This window comes from Thermobia domestica, chromosome 5 (assembly GCF_964235325.1).
Source record: "Thermobia domestica chromosome 5, izTheDome1.hap1.1, whole genome shotgun sequence".
Taxonomy (NCBI): domain Eukaryota; kingdom Metazoa; phylum Arthropoda; class Insecta; order Zygentoma; family Lepismatidae; genus Thermobia; species Thermobia domestica.
The window spans coordinates 26,789,475-26,811,754 of NC_137458.1; the positions used below are offsets into that span (position 1 = coordinate 26,789,475).

Below are 22,280 nucleotides of genomic sequence, written 5' to 3' on the forward strand. Positions count from 1 at the left end.
AGAAAACAAAAAGCTGATTGAAGTTCTTTAGGGTTCCTCTCGTGTTTTAAACTGCGACGAAGCCGCAATCCAGTTGAATGCAAAAAGTAATAATAAAGTGATTGGATCACGAGGAGAGAAAAAACATGTATAACATAATTTAAGGTTCAGGTAAAGAATCCATCATCGTATCTCTGAATGTGTGTACCAATGGTAGTCCTGCCATTTATAGTGTTCTCGTATGCTCGCATTTCAAGTAAAGTTGTGCAAAATGTGCCTGACGACTGACCAATAAGAAAAACTTCGTAGGGATGAATGACTGAAGAAGCCTTTTACGAATATATAACCAATGTGCCTCTATTGACCCACAGATCCTGCGACGTGTGCAGACTTGCAAAATAGACTCCAGTTGTGTATCCAGCGCAGCTGATGTCATATTGAGCATATGCTGTAGTGTCGACTGTAACAAGTGTCCCATATTTTAACAGGTCATAACTCCTACACAAATAAAAACATCGTGAAACGGATTTGACAGGTGTATTCCCAGAAAGAGCAGTGCAAAATGATATGCAACATGACCCCCTTTCTATTTCGGAAACCTACACTAAATTCAAGATGGGCGCCGCTGTCTCCATACAAATTTTGGCCCCACCTATAGGCACCTCATACTAAACGACATTATGATTCCTCACACCGTTTGACTTTATAAGGTGTATCTATACTTTTGCCTCACCCTGTATTTTACCCATGGCTTTGTCATAAAGTAAATTTTCTTTTTCTGTACCATGAGTATTTGTATTATTTCAGTATTAACATCCGTTGTATACAAAAATATTGTAAAAGTTCTATTTGAGAAACAAATAAACATACGTTAATGTATATAAAAACTTATAAATCAGCTTGGAAAGTTGATAGATAATTATACTGTTCATTAGAATTATATTAAGAGATCTCAATTACTGGGTCACGATGTGTCAATTATTGGTGATTATCTCAAATCATAGTCATTTCTGGGACAATGATTCATCTTACTTATACTTATTTAAATAATAATATTGTAATGATCAGTCTATTTTTTTATGGTGGTGTGTGTGGATAAAGAAAGGATGCCTTCGTAACTATACGAGAGATCAGTAGATCAGGGCTAGTGGTGGGTAAATTTCTGGGAAGACATTTTTCGGGAATATTCCCTCAAATTGGAATTTATGTACAATCACAATGAAAATTGCATTCTATTGCTATATTATGATTTCAAAGTTAAATTCGTTTGTACATCACAGTATAATATTACTGTTGTCCCCAGAGGGGTCTTTAGAATGTATATTCTGAACGATGTTATTTTATTAATATTTTATTTTATTTAGAGAGTACAGAAAATGGATATTTATTTACAATATGTTCTATGAAAATAAATGTTTAAAAAATGGTACACTAAGTTCACATACTTTTAAACAGTTTAAGTTTATATGTTAGTGGATTTTATAAACTTCTACTATTGATATTACAAACATATTGAATTTTTAAATGTTAAAACCAATTAGGTTGGGTAACTGCCAGAACACACAAGTCCCACCATTTTGTCAACATTTGCGCATAAATATGTATGTCCACAATATTTGCAGGATAGTGTCCTGTCTTTATAATTTTCCATGTAACATTGCCACACACATTTCTTCCTGCCAATTTCTCGAAATTCCATGCGTTAACTCACATGTTCGAGTATGTCTTCAGAAATACCAGTCATAGAGAGGAGACAGACTGACGTCTATTACTAACGGCGTTTCAGGGTTTATTAATAGTACTTCATTTTTATTTCTACATAATTCTACATTACTTTACAAAATGGTTTCTATTCATTATTTGTAAATTACTACTTTGGTACATTTGGCGATTTTTTAGCTTTGGCAGGTCAGATTTTGCATCTACTTTTTTGCGACATTCTATTCCGATGTGGCTGTTTTATGGGTTCATACGTTAAATTACGTTACCAACATTAAATTTAAACAGCATTGCCAAGAGCGCGTTAGCGAGTGAAGGCGGGTTAGAGCCCCGCTGGGGACGTTGTTTTCTATCTTCGTTACCAACAATCCACTTTCTTTTCTGACATAAATCGCTTTGACTTACCTTTACGGTTTGTTCAAATTCGCTACTGCCTTAAAAAAAATGTGTTCGATACTTTCTTGACTGCTTGATCAGTACTATCAGCTCATTTCTTCCGTAAATCATCCTAGTTTTGGCCCTTCAACACTAAATAATTACTATTTTTTGGTGCAAATGGAACTTAAAAAAACATTTTTAGTTATATAAAGTACTGTCAAACTTTAACATTTTTTAAGCTCCAAATTCTTCAAAATCTAGAAGTAAGTCATAATATATAAAAATGAATAATTAGTCATATAGTCCTTGTAATTGGGAATATGAAGTATAGAAATGGAAAGAAATTCCTTCCCGGTAATTTATATGCCAGGGAAAAAAACGGGAATATTCCTATTTTTAAATTACTTCCCACCGGGAATATTCCCACTGCCCATCACTAGTCAGGGCCATTTAAAGGGTAAGAAAAAAACATGTAATTTGTCAAATACTAGTCTTATACTGTCAATTATTGGGATATACCCTATAAAAGAGCGTTTAGTAGAAAATGTTGTTCTAAGCGAAATAGTACGGACATCCATAACCCGGCTTCATACTGAGTGGTTTCTATCACACGTTGAAGTGAGGCAGGACGTCACACAGACACATCAACACAATGACGTTTACAAGGAAATGCACATAACACACTTGGGTGGGGTTAATCGTGTGACTACGACAACTACCCTCCACAGAAATAACTCACATAAGAGACACATAATCAATTTAACGACTCAAGTGTACTTACGCCGGAAGCTAAAGAACTGGCATAGAATTAGGGCTGCAAATCAGAAACACCATGTAAGCAGAACTATTTTTTTTCCACTGCATTGAAAAAGGGACATCAATCAGGTAGGGATTTACTAGGTACGAAACTGTCATGCATTTCCAAACTTCTCTCACTTTTTTACGTGTTACATTGTTTGTTCTTATCAGTTGTATATTTTATTTTAAAAAATAATGTTATAAGAATGAAATGGGACTCTAAAAGCATCAGAGATAGAAAGCATTGTTTCTACTTAAGCTTGAATCACTATCAGCGCACGACGTTCTCCGCTGAATTAATTTCTTACTTTTTAATATAAATGCATTTTTTGAGCAATCTCGCTTCGCCTCAGGTATTAGAAACGATTCTTGTTTCTATATTGCCGCCGGAAATTTACAGGGATCAGTATAGGCTTAAGTATAATACATATATTCCAAGTCAACAAATAAATAGTTTACAGGGCTACCAACATCTAACAACCAAACAACCCCATTTCGATCAGTAACTTTAACCCATTTTTATAACAATTGAATTACAGATTTGTCCGGGAAAATCAATTTCCACATTCTATAAACCTTTGAGATTTTTCATCTGTATGAGTGAACATGTGTCTTGCCAAATCTGATTTCACAATAAATCCCTTTCCACACTCTTGGTATTTGTGGGATTTTTCACCTGTATGTGAGAACATATGTTTTCTCAAACGTGACTTTTTAATAAATCCTTTTCCACATTCCTGGCACTTGTGAGGTTTTTGACCTGTATGTGTGAACATGTGTTTTGCCAAAACTGATTTCCCAATAAATCCCTTGCCACACTCTTGGCATTTGTGAGTTTTTTCACCTGTATGTGTAAACATGTGTTTTACCAAATGTGATTTTTCAAAAAATCTTCTTCCACAATCCTCGCACATGTGATGTTTTTCCTTTGTATGTAAGAGCATATGTTTTCCCAAGTTTGATTTACCAATAAATTTTTTACCACACTCTTCGCACTTAAGAGGTTTCTCACCCGTATGTGAGAATATGTGACATGCCAGATCTGATTTATTAACGTATCCCTTGCCACACTGTAGGCATTTGTGAGGTTTTTCACCTGTATGTGTGAACATGTGTTTTGCCAAATCTGATTTTCCAATATATCTCTTTCCACACTCTAGGCATTTGAGACGTTTTTCACCTGTATGTGTGAACATGTGTTGTGCCAAACTTGATTTTGCAATAAATCTCTTTCCACACTCTAGACATGTGTGAGGTTTTTCACCTGTATGTGTTAACATGTGATTTGCCAATACTGAGTTCTCAATAAATCCCTTTCCACAATATTGACACTTACGAGGTTTTTCACCCGTGTGCGTAAGCATGTGTTTTGCCAAATGTGATTTATAATTGAATGCATATCCACACTGTTGACACTTGTGAGGTTTTTCATATGTATGTAAGGAGATGTGTCTTGCCAAATATGATTTACGTGTAAACCCCTTTCCACAGACTTTGCAAATGTGATGTTTTTCACCTGAATGCTTTAAAATGTGAGTTGCCAAATATGAACTGCTAGTATATCCCTTTCCACACTCTCTGCACGTATAAGGTTTTGCAGCTGAAAGAGAATTTTTTTCCTTTCGTCCAATAAAGGCATTTGCTCTTCTGGAAAGAGTATGTTTAAGGAATTTTAAAGAAAAATCAAAAAACACAAATTGGAAATACGTAATATGAGACACCAGAAAAATGCAAACGCTCGTACAAAAAATACACATTAATAGAAACATACTTATTTGTACTATTTAAAATGTTAGTGGTTCCCAGGCAATCGGACGTCATATTTCTTGATAAACTGAAATTTCATAATTGCGAACTATTACATGAAAGGTAGAAATATGGAATTCGAACATTCGATGGGTGTTCGTACAAGCTATATTCTGCAAAGATGAGAATGCCTTTGACCCAATATCTGAACTTGTGTTTAGATTTAAAAATTCGGAATCAGTTTTAACTAAAGTACCTATCTAGGTACATATGTTGTAGTATGAAACGAACATGATATTATAGATGAATATGGAGGGAGAAAGTCAATGAGTATGTTTAAGAAATATATTCTTAAAATATGTCAGAAAATTTAGTAAATGCGACAACTTGTTGCAATTATAAATACCATATACTCTTGCTATAAGGACAAGGAAACAAAGGAAGGCTATATCAAATTTTAAAAATTTTGCACAAAATGTCATCTGAAGCTCTATATCAATAAGTGCTGATATTTTTAATATCCTCGGATTGCTTTGATATATTAAATTTTAATCAAAATTACGATCTTCATGTCCATTGATACATAACTACATGATAAATTTGATACATATCTAGATGCTTATGTCACACAAAACCTTTCCAGAAACGTCGACTTTTCAATTCCTGGTATCTTTTCACCTATTCATAAGAAATGTGATTGTGATTGTAGAATTCAATGCTAGGATAATGAGGATAAACACTGCCCCGGTCGTCTCACTGCGGTTATTAGTATTAGAAGCTTTTAGAGTTTGATAGGTTCTAAAGCTGCAACGTTTTTATCTTGCAACCCAGAGAAACAAGTTTGCTATTCTTCTAGATTCCGGCCAAGATGTAGATTTTCAATTTGTAATAACCTCATGTAATGATATTGGACGAAACCAAATTCTATACTAGGTTTACAACACTCATATTCCAAGGTATATCAAACAACGTCTCCTGGGTATTACCTACATCACGAAAAACTTTAGTGTTTATTCTTGAATTCCAACTCTGCAAAAAGTTATACCATAAGATATATGACTAGGTTTATGTAATTGGAGCCAAGAATTGTAATTAATCGCTGCAGTAACGCGTAATATAAAATAATCGGATGCATATCTGAGTAAGAGGAGTGCAACTCATCTAAATTTGACTAAAATTTACGTGAAATATATAGAAGCCTAAAGATGAAATGTTGTATTGTCTGTAATGATACAATACCAGTAATAAGAGAGAAATAGGTAGATGTGTGAAAATACAGAAGGAGTTACAGATAACCTACGAGAATTCGTCTGTACATACCACATAGGATTTGTTTTTCTTTAAGAACTAAGTGTAACGAACAGTGTTATTCAAGAACAGAGGAAAGAACGGTAGACTGTTACATGTGCACATTTGAAAATGAATTACTCCAAATATTAGCATTAACATATAAGAATATATGAGAAATCTACTCCATTAAAATTTGTACGAATGTTTCATTTCAGTGTAGAGTTGGCACAAAATGAACAACACCACAATTGTACGTACGCATGTTTAAATTACCTTTTTGGTGTACGCCAGAAATGCTGAACTAAAGTTAAACATATATAAATATTAAATTCATCCATAACCAATCACGCCAAAGATGTTCATTACTCATGCATGGACATTATTAGATAATTATATGTATTGGAACTTGTGATAATAAACTAACTTTACTAGTGTATTAATAGAGTTGTTACAACGAAGTGAAACGAAAATTAAAATATAGAAATTCTTTCCAGATATATACACTACTCCTTAAGAAAATGTTCGTGGTATCCAAATACAACCAAACGGATGTTTGCATTTTTGCCTATTGTCGGAAAATGTATATTTGAACATGAGATTCAAGTCAATACGGAACGCAATCAGATGGTGTGACATAAGTATTACCACTGAATGAACTGACTTGTCCGAAAAGATACATATAATTACGACTACAATAACGCACACAAGCACTGCTTAGCATAGACGAAAATTATATTTAAATGTTGATCGTAAAACTGAACGAAGGACCTAAACCACAAGCCATTGGTTTCAGACCTCTAAACCAAATCACTTTATTATATTATTGCTTCATTTGAAGAAGTTTTATTGAACACGTAAATTATCGTTTGCCATTTGAGCGCAAATTTAAATAACGTACGCGGCATTGGCTTGGAAGACCGTGGTTCGGTTTCCGGCGGGAGGTTATGTGGTTCGGATACCAGGTTAGACTGTAGATCAACGTCTCATATAGGCTCTCGTTAGCCTGATGCTAACTGAAATTTAATCCAATGAAATCTTCGTTAAGTCCAATGAGGGTTTAAGGCATTTGGAGAGCTTTATCTAGTTATGTCGGTATATTTTTCATTACCCTTAAATCGACTGCAACCAAACAGAAAAGTGGCTGACTGGATCCAGATTCATCACATTTTTCCACATATGTATAACGTAATTAAACCAGAAAACAATTGTTCTAAAATCGGATCCATATTACAGAAATAACAGTACTTCAGCTGCTTTTGTTCTCGAATACTTTACATTTATATGCAGGCACGTATACAGAACAGATGACCAAACGTGTTTTACGGAAATTGTCACATTTGTTTGTCCATATATTAAACACGAATATCTACAACGCGCTTTTGACTTCCTCGAAAAGAGATTAGGAATTCTTTAAAAGTGAAAATGCGAGTATTTAATCCTTTAGTAATAATATAAAATTAAGTAGTTTTCCGTTTCATGTGAAGGATGTTTTGAGATTACCAGTAAAAGCCTGGAATTCACGCAGAGAATCCGAAATTAAACAGCAATGCATAATTAATTTATCACAAATTGAATATTTGCCCATATTCCAAAATACGTTCACACTTTAATATTAAAGTTGACAGTATGCAAATTACTGATGAACTATTATGCAGCATGTGACTAACCGTTTATAAGACAGTGTATTTACTCTATTGTGTGTAATCACTTACTGTATGGTGAACCTTAAACGTGAATAATATCTCGCCTTGATAAGCAGTAGGTAATGACGCGTTTGTTACTAATCTCATTTAACTGAAGTAAAGATTATGTCCATGAATGACTATTTCTTATGCGTTTAAGATGAACAATACAAAAAGATGTAATGATCTTAACTTTATGTTCTTTACTGGCTGTTATAACTACTGAATTTTAATACAAAAGTTGTAATATTTGAGTTATTTACATTTCAACACTTATTCATTGTAATATCACATAGATGACTGAAAAACAGAGTACATACTCACGACTGTAGGGCATTATTAGAAAAATTCCGAATCAGCCGATAAATACGAGACTGTCGTATTCTAACTGTCAGAATAACTAGGTAGATAGATAGATAGATCGGGTATTCCAAAAATGTCGCCAACGGACAACAGAGCAACATTTTCCACGTCAAAATGAATACAAAAAATTTTGTTGGTCGTCTGAAGACGCGATTTCCAGTATGTGGCTACATCGCATTGCAGATAAAGGAGCACACAGTTAATCTACTATTCCATCAAATAATTACATCGATTCTTTCCAAATAGCAGTTAATGCCGATAGATGTTTAATCTTATTGTTCGTAATGAATCGGAAATAGACAACTGTTTAGAAAGAGAATGACTGAGTTCTAAATACTTGATAAATTAAAATAAGTTCTGCTTCATTGTTTAGATGTTTTATACTTGATAACCGCAATGGAATGAGATCTCAAACTATGGTTTCATACATAATCTTTTATTATTCTTTCTAAAAAAGCACAATTAAATACTATAGATAATTGAAATTAATACAATAATTATACGATTAGATCGTAGGACAAAAAACGAAAAGTACAACACAGTGGGATTTGAACCACGTAAAAACAAATCTCTAAAATTTACAAAATAATTGTCAAAGAGTCATGCGATAGCAAGCTCAGCTGCCCAGCCAACTGCAAAATCAGATATTGTTACAAATATTATACGTAAACTTTTAGTTATAAACAGATAATATTGAACAGTAAAGTAAATAAATAAATGTGATATGTATTGAAATTAGCTTATTCTAGGTCGACACTTCGTTTTGTAGCGGTAAAATCTGGAACTACCTAACTACTTCGAAGATATGTTGGAAAATAAAATTCCTTGTATTTAGCTTTATTAGTATTTACGCAATCTGATACTGTAATAAAACCAAAATAATACCAAATTCTTCCAAATCCCTACTGATGAATTTTATGGCCATTAAATACTAACTATTTCTTATATGCAAGCTATAGAATTAATTCCAACTCCTAAAGAATTGGCTTTTTAACTTTTTATTTTATAATTTGCATATTAGCAAAAACAGTGATTATGTTTCATAAAATAGTTTTACGTCTGGTGATAGATTTCCCTTTTTAATCAACATAATAGGATGTTTAATACATTTAGTTCCGGTTAATAATATTAAACAATCAACATGCATGTGTCCACCAAAACAAATTTACAGATCTTAATTTCTAAATAAGAGAATAAAAATTCATGCTGTCAGTATTCTATCAATTCATACAACATTATACAAATGTTTTAATAATGGTATTACCTATATTCTAGTAGGTACTTTCTACACATTCATTATTAGTATATTCACATCATGCAGGTAATTGTACATGCATTGGCAAAGAAATAGTACACAAATCTTCAGATTCTTGTACATGCATCTATTGAAGAAATACTTCTAGGACAAGACCTGGAAGATAATCTAAGCTAACATGTGATCGGAATTCCTACATTTTTCTGTATTATATTGCACAAATAATGAACGATCACACAGTAATTTCAAAGTAACATGAGATCAATATGCAATTCATTTACCACTTAATTAAAGAAGAATTAGAATAGATTTAGTACAGCGGAGGTTTAGATTTATTATATTTCAACTCAGAAAATTACTTTGATTATACATGGTATTCTACAATGGCCAAGACTTCTTTATTTACGTAAATTAATTTTTATACGTTAGTCAACATTTCTGAACTATTAAATTTTTTTGTAGCTAAGACATTTGTGTAGTGAATCTAGGTATCAGCCATCACCTATCGAGGGAGGCGAGCTGAAGTTTCTTAAGTACTGATCATGTTGAGGGCTATGTCAGTTGTAAAATCTATTCCACTCAAGACGAATTAAATCACTTGAATGAGCTAATTATATAGCTAAATCTAGTTTACATTATTCACAGCTACTACACCAAGATCCAAATTTCCTTTGATCACTCCGCAACCAATATATTTGTCTATAATTTACTATTTCCAGACAAATTTTCATTTAAATACAATCCAGTTTAAACTAACATCACTTTGTTTAATCCTTTAAGTAATTATTGATTTCGAAGACAGCTTAAAATTTGAAAAATTACGTAATTTGAGAAATAATAAAGACTTCTGACCAGAGTATATACACTTGTTTATTAAAAACTAAATTATTAAAAACTAACTAAATACTGAATTTAGTTTTTAATAAACAAGTGTATATACTCTGGTCAGAAGTGTTTATTATTTCTTTAGTGAGTTCCAGAGTCATGATGGATAGAGTTGCATACGTAATTTGCTGCTGACTAAATCACATTGGATCGACCTTCATAAAATTTCAATTTTTTACCAACTCTCGAACCCAACTAACCACACTTTTGCATTACTATAAACCGGAGTTTGGGATTTACACAGCGGTATCCATGGAAACGTGTATATTAAACATATGAATTTGTAATTATGGTTGAGTCTAGTTAATTTATTTAAATAGTCGTAGGCTTCTGCTGATTGAAATATAAGTTAGAAGTCGACTGAATTATCTGACTTTAGAAATATTTATATAAATATTAAAATTTACAAGGATAACTAACTTTGCCTCCATATTCATACGCTCAAACATGCACTATTTAACGTCGTATGACGAAAACTAGTCATATATCATCATTGAGAAAAATTTTAAACAAATAACATATAACAATCCAATAAATAACAAAATATAACAAAACGAAATAAAGTACAAAAATAACGAAAATATATTTTCGTGGATACCTCAAAATTTGATTCGCCACAAACTACACGACTATCTTCAGACTGTCTTTGGTAAACAAAGTATTATTTTGTTCTCAGTCACCAGATAAAATAATATTTTCGAAAAACAATTTAAACATATTTTATGTAATGATAAAAAAATTGACATTCCAAACCTTGAAATGGTGTAATTTTTGTAGTGTGGTTGAAATATACTTTAGGCTAACTTGTTTCTAAAATATAATTCCCATAATTTATGAGCTAACGCGTTGAAAATAGGTAACATCTATTGTAGCTTACGTTTTGTGAAATAATAACGTGTAATTTGTATTCTTAAATGTAGGAAACTCACACTAAATTTCAACTTGTATTTATTTATTCGTTCTTGATCACTGCTTAAGTTGCATGTTGTACAGTTTTGCGAGTTGCTATCTACTTTAAAATATTATTGCATTCCATTTTTCTTTCCTAAAATAATATCTTAATCAAGTCTAGTGTGTTATTATCTTGGTTTTTGTCCAAATAAACATACAAATCAATATGCCTGCCAACGGACACACTTTGAAAAGAATATTGATACGCAAAACATGCACTAACTGCACAATAATTGTATATACATTCTCTTTAAGGAGCTAGAATACTAAATATTTTTGAAATGTTGACAATTTTTTTAGCCTGTTTCTCGTAAGTGAAAAGAGATAATGAAATGTAACTTACTACAGTAATAGATAATGTTATTCTACACCAGAAAATACGAATCGAATTAATTATCAGTTTTTCCATCCACAGAAATTACAGTGTGTCTAAAATTTCAATTACTCAAGTATCTAGGTTAAGACATGGACTAGAAAAATGAATTCAACTGTAGTTAAAAACTTATCATGTTGTCTTGGTTCCTTATTAACTACTTTTTAAATAATATTTGTATTTATTTTGTAATATCTCACAAAAGTTATTACAAAATAAATACAAAAATTATTTAAAAAGTAGTTAACAAGGAACCAAGACAACATAAGATATCAACTATCGTTGAGTTCGTTTCTCTAGTCGCTGTCTTAACCTAGATTTTTAATTAATTCAAATTTTGGACGCACTGTAAAATCTATGGATTGCAAAACTGATAATTCTTTCGATTCGTCTTTTCGGGTGTAGAATAACATTATCTATTATTGTGGTAAGTTATATTTCATTATCTCTTTTCACTTACGAAAAACGGGCAAAAGAAAAATTGTTAGCTTTTAAAAAATATTAATAGTCTACGGCCTTAAAGCTGGACGAAACTTGCGGGGCTGGTCCCGGAGGAAGCAAGCGAGAAGCGACGGCAGGTATAAGCATAAACTAATATGCTTTGGAAACTACAGTAGCTACTCATAACGTAAAATCACTAACCTCTCTACTAAAACCGGAAAAGTTAAAAATCTACTACCATTTCCGTTTCAATATTAATTGAGAATATACATAACGCAATATAAACAAACTTGTTCACGAGATATACACCTGACACTGTTACTTGGTTTTACACATAGCCTATTACATTATTGTCTTCTGTAGTCTGTCTTAGGTAAGCGTAACTGTAACTTAGATTCTCAGTATGAGTCACAAAACTTTTGTTGTTAACCCAGCATTTCGTGGCAATTGGACATATCTGAAGTTAAACCTATAAGACTTAGATACAGTCTAAAACTATAGAGACAATGGCAAAAAGAATTACATCCTGATTATATATAATCCAGCTAAATCCTGTCGAGCGGGATATTTTCTACAATTTACATTTTACAGAGCGATCCGCGGTCTTTTTTTCCTAGCTTTATCAGAAAGGAGATTTACTATACTTTAGTGCTTGTTACTATAATTTCACCTCTTACGATATTCAGTATATATTTCCCTTACATAATCATTGCTTTACCAACTAACGAGTGCAAACGAATCTGTATTGAAACTGTGATCATTCAATTCTTTTATTGAGATTATTTTAAATTCTCACTGCACTATTCCACTTCTTAGATACCATTTGTCATATTTGTGAGCGAGATCCTTGGTTCAATCCCAGAGAAAGCGTGTATTGGTGTGCAAGCTTTATACTGATATCTACTCAGTCTGTCAAAACAAAACTTGCTACACACATTTCTTATCCCCTATAGTATTTTTCGAGATACATATGATTTGTGTGCTTTTATCAGGGGCCACTCCAAGGAGTTTAAAGTTGATGGGAGGGATTTGTGGAGAGAATTTTCTCAATATTCTCCCAATTTTCCCCGTTCAAGTACGTTATGAGCCCCAATACGTAGCACCTCTGGAAAGCTTGTTTCATGGAGAAGAAAATCAACTACAAAAAATGACTCCAATGAACAGTGTTGATGCAATAGGCATTTCACTACGAGTATACGATTCTCTTTATACTAACAGCGTTAATGAGCCCCAGGGCCTTACTTCGTTGTCCGTGGCACCCAATTTTTTGTGCATGAACATATTTTTCTTATGCTTATCGAACGGAGTAGGTTTGATTTGGATGTCCGGATGACACGTGCATGTCCGTTCCTTGTAAGATCGGGAGGTAGAATCTTAGAATATCCCTAGCTAAGCAATCATACTCTTGTCCAAGAATACATAATTTTCACTATAAAGAAAAGAAGAAACACGAAAAACTATATTCATTCAAAAATACTTAAAATTGCATTTTTAGGAGGGCTAATTTCCAGAATTATCGGATAAAAGACTGCTACATATCAATAAAGAGAAATAAAAAAATCTAAAATTATAACTTGATAATATTTCGTTACATAACAGGTATTGCTCTCTATACCTAAGTAAAATGATGTATCGAACAATCTATTCGTTTGAAAACATCGAAAGAAAGTAGTTTATTATTCACAATTTCCTTCTCTTTGTAATATTATCAAACCTATCGATTATAAACGAATTTTAATCCTCTTATATTGTCTTACCTTGAGCAAATTACCTGTCAACATTTATTTTTAGAATGGTTAAGTTTAATATCCCATATTTAAGAACCCAGGCTAAGGGAGACGAAACGCATGAGAATAATGGAATAAGGACAGTGAGAACCACGTGAAAACTCCAAGAATCCCAAGGAAACTATCGTGATTTGAGACAGAACCAGCTTCCAGTGAGTAACCTTGACTCCGTCACATGGTCAGTGTTCAAAGAACAGACTAAAGGGTTCTTGAAGAGAACATATTATTTTGCCTGGAAATGTTGTACAAAAATAGGAAGAAAAAAAAATACCTATAAGCTTTGCCCGTGGTAGAAGTGGATATGATGACACTCTATCTTAAGATATAATTTTCTGAGACGCGAACTTCTACCAGTGAAGTTAATGAAGCCATATAATAATATAAGCTACTTGCAAGTGAGGAAAAGTTGAATTTCTGTTTAGTCTACAAAGAGTTTGTTCGTAACGAGGACCGATGTAACGAGGACGTTTATAGCAATTTACCGTTACCTTACATTAGGTTACATTTTTTATGTATACAAATGTTCGTGGTTTCAATAAGACAGTTTAAGGTGAAGAAAAAAAGAATATTTAACGAAGTATTGCAAGGGTTGAAAAGAAATACTTATACAAAACATACCTTAAATAAAATAAACGCATTTAAACGTACCTCAGGACTTGCGCATTGCTAAAAGCTTCTCGATTATTATTTTCTTGAACATCCTCTCCGTCAACATTCGTTTCACTGCTTGACCCTTTCGTGATGTTTCTAAGATCGGATGATCTTGTCCTAATGTTACTATTGGTAAAAGCTTCACCTACTGGTACACCTATTGGTAAACGCTCCAACAAACATAATGCTTTCGAAGTTAGTTTCCAATCTGATATTGTTACATCTTCATTCGTTTCAAAAGCGATATTCACTACATTCGTTGCAATTTCTCTTTCCTTGTATTCCAAAGCTAAAGCAAGAGGATCTTTATGATCATTAATGTTACCAGTACATAGTTTATAATTACAGTCTTCAAATGACTCGTTTTCTGTTTTCATTTCAACTTTAATATGAGCATTTTCCGTTTTCATTTCAATTTTATTACAAGCAAAGCTGAAATAATGTAAAGGCATTTTGGTCGCACAAAACTGTTCATGTTGGAAATTTGAAACCTTCAGCAGTTGATGTTCAAGAAAAACCAATAGATCTGAAATCAATAAGAAAAATATTATTCGTGTTAACAAAATTTATGAGCGGGCCACAAGAGGACAACGATAATTGAGATACTGGTCCATCCATCAGGTAAATTGAGATACTGGATGGAATGCTTTGAGATCAGACTAAAGATGTAAAATGTATTGAAACCATTACTTTAAATCTGAAATTTTGCTACTACTGGTACTAAAATATTAATATACCTAAATACCAAAAATACAGAAATATCCAACTACTGACCAATGTCCGATTTTCTACAATCTTTTCTCTTGTCAAAGAAAAGCCTATTTTTTCTTCCACTTACATACGAGATAATATAGTAGCCCAGTAAATTTAAGATTTCATGTGAAATTAATTCATAATTAGCTTAAAATTTCAGGAATAGTTCCTCTTTACATGCAGAACGAATCCTGAAAAGTCCCCTACTTTTCCATGTACGCATCTATCAAAAATGGCTTATTCAATAAGGCCGCCAAGCACTTTTGCCTTGTATGATATTTTTCCACGTATCTAAGGTAAACATATTTCAATTATGAAAAAAAACCTATATATTCTACAAGAATTACTACTTCGATATATACCATAAAATGACCATTAAAACAATTTCATGTATGTACGTATTAATTTTATTTATGTCGAAAGGCAACATTTTTGCGCTGTTAAGTTTTAGCTGAAATTATAATTTGGATACATTGAAGAATCAAGAAAAATGTTATTAAATGTTTCTTGTAGGGCTTCTTTTTACAGTTTATACACGAAAAATATTGGCCAGTCATTCAACATCATTATCACTGTTATCGAAACCGTAAGAGGGAGCTGAATATTTACAGATGTCTCCTAACCACGAGGTACAAAAGTTGGAACACTGAATGTCTGTCCTTTGCATCGGTATGATTCGTCACAGTCCGTTCTTGATGTTATTTGCAGTCACAAGATATTAGTTCTAGAAGCTTTTCTGAAGCTGAGAGAAGGGTTGAGGACACTGAGTTCAATCTACCTTCATGAACCATTCCGATTCAGTAGATTTCAGGTTGTTCTCTAGCCACTGCTGGAGTTGAAGATAAATCCGAAGTGAATGTTGTGAAGCTGCTACATTTTCTGGATCAGAAGTGATTTGGTTTTGAGTTTAACGTCCATTTCAGCAGCAAGGCTACATGAGACGGGACCTACTGGTTAACGGGGAATCCGAGTCACATGAGCTCCCACCGCGAATCGACCCTGGGTCTCCCAAGCCAATGTTTCAGAAATGTTTCTGCAACTTCAATTACCTTTTGGTATATTAACTTGAGAAATGTTACATTCTGAAATCAAAGAACACAATTCGTCACTTTGCTTCATTAACTTTAAAACTGTAGATTTCACGTTTCTTTATTTTGCGGAAGTAGTGTCACATCATGTGGCTGTGTGCAGGAAGAGAAAGATGTCCTTCATTGGCATCAAGTTATTTGTGTTTTGGTTATGTCGTAGATGAGTAAGTTTTTAAAAGGCAGAGTATAATGTTCTAGGATACCTCGTGCAATTAGAATTGTAAGCAGATTTGTATTAGTATTTATTACTGCAAGTGATCTGGCATTGGTCTTACTTTCACTTATTGGAGTTAAGCAGATTAGTGTATTTGTGTCTCGATCCCATTGCATTAGACTGCAAATAGCCCATCAATATTGAATTAGCCTCAATTTCTACTAGGAATTTCGCAAAGGAACAGCTTGTTCAGTCTTTGCCACCATGTTTTCGTCACAGGCAATAGTTGCACACATTTTTGACATCACCCTTCTTGGCCTTTCCAATATTTTAGTTGACAAGGTGCAGGTATATCCATCAAAAACCACTCTCTCATATGGAGAGAAGCGTCCCTGCACAAATCTAACAAATTTCGGGCATATATATATATATCTCATTCTAAACCAATGCATGAGAAGAACTCCTCTCCCTACAATGGACGAGTAGGTTGGTGAAGCCTTAGCACATGGCTGAACTGATTCAATGATAGGTGCTAAAGCTGATTTTGCATTCTTCCTCAAGGAAACGCCATCAAAGAGCAGTTAATTCATATTTGAGATGATCTCGTAAATTTTCATTTGACTTTAGCACAGCAGCAATCCTGGTAAACAACTCATGCTGATTGAATACTACACTTCCATTTTTTATCATCAATGCATTGCTCGTGGCAGATATTTTCATAACTTTTTTTTCTCTGAAGTTTAACTCTTTCAAAGGATTCTTCTGGAATAGTGAATAGTAGTTTTTCAACAACTTCATTTGCACTGTCACAATTAGTTTTATCATCAGCAACCAACCCGGAAGCTATAATTATCAATAAGTGCTTAGGACAATTGTTGAAAAGATTGTGAGCGTAGCCAATAGGGTAGCTATGTCAAATCAGAGTCATCTCGTGACTCTCTATACGGCCGATATTCAGCGTTTTCAGGATGCAAAACGTTTTTCACAAGTCCTCCAAAACTTCTGATACTTTCCTGTTTATAGGGCATGAGGAAACCAATCTTGACAAAGTAGAATCAGCCACTCCTCGAACTTGTGTTACTCCCCCCGCATACTTTCATGGATTTTGTAAGACACTGTTCTATTATTTTATCTGGCGATTTCCACTCCACACTTTTTCTTTTGTTCAAATAGAAAAATATCCTGAATTCAGCGTCCATATTTTCATTCAACTCTTAAACTTACTGTGCATATAAATGGGCACATTGATTTAAAAATGTGAGCATGCTGCGTGAAACCAAGGAATCATTGATCTAATACAATACAAATGTAGTTCCCAATGCTTAACTCAATCTTCTTGAAGGTAGAGAAGGATAAGTTTGACCTGTTCCATATACCGTAACCGCACTCTAGCAGTTCTCGAGAAGTTTCCATGTTTTACAGGCTTTTCAATAATGTAGATTAGTTGTTTGATGCTGATGTTCCCTTGAAGATCTTCAATAGTTTTTGTATTTGTAACCATGAGTTCATAAATAGTCTCGAATAAGATTTCTGCTTTCTTCGTTAAACCCTTTTAGGGAATGTACAGGAAGTATAACAAACAGAATAATGAATATCAGAAAATGAACACTTAGTGCTTTGGAATAAGCACGACCATTCGTAATTTTTCCAAACTGTATTATTCAAATACAACCCCCTCCCCAAACACACACATACACACACTCACATATCCTCGATTCTACTGCCTAACATTAGGTGCGCAATAGTGACTAGGTAAGACATTACCAAGTGAAACCCACCAAACTGAACAATTTTTGACAGATCAGTCCCTGACTCGTGCACTATAAGTATTAAAATACACTACAATTTAAGTAAGTATTAAAATACACTACTGAAGTTTCATTTCAGTATAAACTAAAAATTGCGCACTGTTTACAACCAATGTTATTCTTATAGGGAATTAAAGAAAATAAATTTTAAATTTTTGCTTATGGTTCAGTCACAGTTTGTTCAAAGTTGATGCAATTTTCACAGGAATATACACGAAACATTCGTAAATGATATTACCACATTGCAGACACACAGAATGATTCAAAACCGCCTAAAATTCCATTTATCCTGGACCGCTTCTTGAACAACTACATAGCGGCGCTTGTTTCACTACAATAAATAGCACGATGTAAACAGTGACGGAACTGCAATGTGGGTGTCAGGGGGTTGCAATATTTATAGAATTGACTTAATTTATGTTGTTTAGGAAGCCACTTCAATCAATTGACATATGGAAAAGTAACGTAGAAACATTCATAGTTATCTGTCAAGTACCTAATTGTGCACAAAAAGTTCAACTTTGAAACCACAACAACAGTTTTACTAAGAATCAAATATGTCAGCCATTTTTCTGCCGATCTTAATTTTCCAAACTCTCGTCTGAAAACAAAAATACAAAGAACTTTCAGATCACTTCTCACGAATCGAAAATTGTTTCAAAGTTATAAGGCTAAACAGATTAATATTAAATTTAAACCAAAAAAAAAAAAAAATCGCATTTTCACCTAATTTTCAATCTATACGTCTTACACTTAATAGCTACAATTCTTCCATTGATTAAATCTACTTCTAAATCAAAACATTCATTCTTGTTGAGTACACAAGGTTTTAAACAATCGAAAAATGATGTTTGATGACTGGGATATGCAGGAAAACAAAACATATTTTGGGACAAAAAGACCTTGGTGGCCATCTTTCATTCGCCCTTTTGGTTGGAAGCGGACATTAAAAATTAAAAATCTTTTCAGAATTCGTTCAACACATATCTAGGGGCTAACTGCAAATTTCAGCTAATTATGAATTTATTTCACATCCATCTTATTTTTAGCCTTAATTTACTGGGTTATAGGCCTAAATTTTCCTTCAATATCATTATAATTGTCTTATACATTATTACATTTTATCGAGGTAGGTTCTTGATTTTTTCTCTTTTCCTTTAAATAAATTTACCAATACTCAACGTACGATCAGTGTTGTATGAGTACAGAAAACGCCAAAACTAAAATATCTTCCACTATATTTAGTAATGTAGTATAAGATATTTTAGTTATATTAGTTAAATAAACAAGACAGCAATGCTATGCAAATTTTCCACTTAAAAATGGATAATATTTTCAAGACGTACTGTAATATTTCGTAGAGAGATTTGCTTGTTCTAGGACACAGAAAAAGTTCATTTTGTCGGTGTGGTAAAGTTTTCGAGCATATCTTGGCAGATTTACAGGTAAAATGGAATACTTTGCATAAAAAGGCATGAAAAGATATACTTTTAAGGAACAATTTTCTGTAAGCGACAAAATTAATTATAGCTGTATTTTCGGTTTACAAATGTAGGGGAACTACCGTAGTAATTACAAGTGCTTTGCGACGGATAAAATAAGTAAATGCATATGAAAAATGGCTCAATTAGATGCTACTTTCCACCATCGGTGTATTTCTGTACAATGTACGAAGCTGTATTCTACGTTTACAAGTGTAGCGTTACTAGTATGGAACCATTGTAAGACACATATTTTAACCCACTTCTTTATAGTAACTTTCCTTACGCATGTAACCACCTACGATGACATGCCTACTCCCATTTCACAAGCTCTGCGCTAGAAATTCCGACTCGAATAAATACCATTTGTGCTTTTTAGTGGCCGCTTAGCACAGGTTGTTGATTTTCTACGCTGCAGTTGTTACGTTATACATTCCGAAGCTGCAGTTATACGCAAATCGTAAAAGAATTTTAATTTTTCAACAATCACTTCTTTTGGCCTTATTGAATTTTACCTAGGCCTAGTAATATACTTTCATGTTGGGAATCGCAAATCCTTCAGGGGATAATCAGAAAGAAATTGGTGAAGCAATTATATGGTTTCAACAATTATTTCGAGTAGTGCGCCTAAAGTAAAGCTGCAAGATTTTCTCTACCTTACAAACAAACAATCGTATACTATCTCTCTCGTTTTACAACTATTGGTTCGAGTCAGACGCGACTTCTACTACTTTTTGTCATAGTCACCAGATAATCTTCTATTGTTTCTTTCTCTACGACAGTGAATGGCTCCTACCGGTGCTTCAAATTTCCCCGTAGGATTCTTCAGATCGGACTGAAGTACGGTTACAGGTGCTTCCGCAATATTTCTTTCAATCTGAGTCAGAAATTTTCTCAACTCAACAATGCCACAATTAATTGTCAAATGAAAAACTACCACTGAATACAAAACATACTGAGACTACTCTCACATAAAGACGTATTTGGAGTCAATTTTTTTGTTTTCCTTCGTACTTGCATGAAGTTAGGAATCTTAAATTATACCCTGGATTTCATAGATCGGAGATTCGTTACTAGATGTAGCGAAAATCCTGCTTAGTTTTATGTTGGGTTCTTATCCGATAGCGATGTGTATCTTGTCTTAGAACAAAAATGGCAAGAAGAGAAAATAATGTCATATCCATAAATTTGGGAAAAGGAATTTAGAGAACTTGGCGACAATCTTTCTCCTGGAGAGGTAGATCATACGTTACGTATCAATTGTTTTGGTACAATTTTGGATACTGTACTACCAGCAGCAAATTACTCGCTTTTGATTTTTGAAATTTGCGAGTGACTGATTGTAGGAAGGATGGGAAAGCAGAAGGAATCTTTTCCACGTTATGCAATTACTAGGCTGATCTCAATACTCACATCCGAGCACCACATTCGCACTGCTTGAATCACTTACATGGTTTTGTTGCCATTTGGTCACTTAGCACAAATTGGTTTGTTTTTAATTGTAGCTTTTTCTTAACAAAGTATGAAAGAATTTATGTTGTAAACAACTCTTCGTGCAATTTTACTATACACATCCATAGCATAAGTAATAATAGGAGTCTTATTCATACGCACGTAATCGTGCAATACGTATGACCAAAAAGATAAAGTAAATGAATGATTGAATGAATGAGTACTAGGAATGTGCTAGAAGCCCCATACGGATTGGTTGGGTTCTCTTCTTGACATAACATGGGCAAATTTAGACTTGCCTAAATTTTCTGAATATTTTAGAACCTGTGGATTCGTGTAGTAAAATTGCACCTACGGTACCTCTGGTGGATCCAGTGAACCCTATCTATGTTAAGTTCGGATTTTGTGATAAATTCTAGAGGGCGATGCACGTTCCACCCTCGCATCGATTATCAATACCACGCTGGTATAGAATTGTAAGATATTAGATAAGTTGGGTAGGGGTAGGAACGGGTTAGCTTAAGGTTAGTGTAGTTCTGATCCATTTTCATAAACTTAATGTTTTCTTTTTGTTTGTTTCTTAGTGAGTAGGCCAATACCAGCTGGAGCGAGCATTGTAAAGTTGCATATTGGGAATTTAAAATTTTATGAACCTACTTTGGTATATTTACTTCTATAAAAACAATAACTGTTAAAAAAATAAATGCTCAGAGATACATCATATAGGTCACAGATGTAAAATTGTTTTATCTATGCTTCATAAAAAAGATTTTTGAAATTAAAACTATATTCTACACGCGCTAGCGGTTTCTACAACTACCCTCACTACTCTTACTTTCTTGTCTTGTCTGAAGACTATTATCAGTCAAATAGGTAGGTGCACCAGGTTACTAGTCATTTGTGCTACAATTGCTAAATTGTCAAATGTGTACCTCAAACATAGGATTTATGATTCAAAAACAAAATAGAATAAAATACAGGACACAATCTGGACGAAATGACACAAGTCAGGAAAATAGTCAATGTCAAGGAAAGGTCAAAATCGGGAAAGAAGTTCAGACAGGGAAAGAGGGCGAAAAGCCAAATGAGCAGGGCAAAGTAATAAGGATAAGTGGGAATTATAAAATGAAAAAAGAAAGCGTATAAAAAAGAAGGGAATGTATGTACGTGTAAATGTAACAGAAAGTGTAAGTGTAGTGTAGGTGTATAGCAAGTCCCACTTAGACTTTTTCCTCTCGGAGCACCA

General features: G+C 33.5%; 1 protein-coding gene across 6 annotated transcripts; it reads right to left on the reverse strand.

The window, feature by feature from the left end:
• Positions 1 to 1,318: 1,318 nt before the first annotated feature.
• On the reverse strand, positions 1,319 to 22,280 carry LOC145685804 (uncharacterized). Of its 6 annotated transcripts, none has more exons than XM_081758358.1 (3): positions 21,870 to 22,280; positions 14,296 to 14,824; positions 1,319 to 4,521 (listed from the first exon to the last, which is right to left on the reverse strand). In XM_081758358.1, the coding sequence occupies exons 2-3, from the start codon at positions 14,748 to 14,750 to the stop codon at positions 3,429 to 3,431; spliced, it is 1,548 nt and encodes a 515-aa protein (XP_081614484.1). In that variant the 5' UTR covers positions 14,751 to 14,824; positions 21,870 to 22,280; the 3' UTR covers positions 1,319 to 3,428. The 6 variants fall into 6 exon arrangements, with proteins under 6 accessions (XP_081614484.1, XP_081614485.1, XP_081614483.1 ...); XM_081758359.1 differs by lacking the exon at positions 21,870 to 22,280 and adding an exon at positions 21,706 to 21,854; XM_081758357.1 differs by lacking the exon at positions 21,870 to 22,280 and adding an exon at positions 21,692 to 21,854.

What these genes read in the sequence shown, in the direction of transcription:
- LOC145685804 (XM_081758354.1), bottom strand. Translation starts at nt 19,577, where the DNA reads ATGCCTTTTTATGCAAAGTATTCCATTTTACCTGTAAATCTGCCAAGA. An exon ending in TCTCTCTACGAAATATTACA is followed by an intron (nt 14,825 to 19,447) that starts GTACGTCTTGAA and finishes TATTGATTTCAG; the next exon opens with ATCTATTGGTTTTTCTTGAA. An exon ending in AGCAATGCGCAAGTCCTGAG is followed by an intron (nt 4,522 to 14,295) that starts GTACGTTTAAAT and finishes TACTCTTTCCAG; the next exon opens with AAGAGCAAATGCCTTTATTG.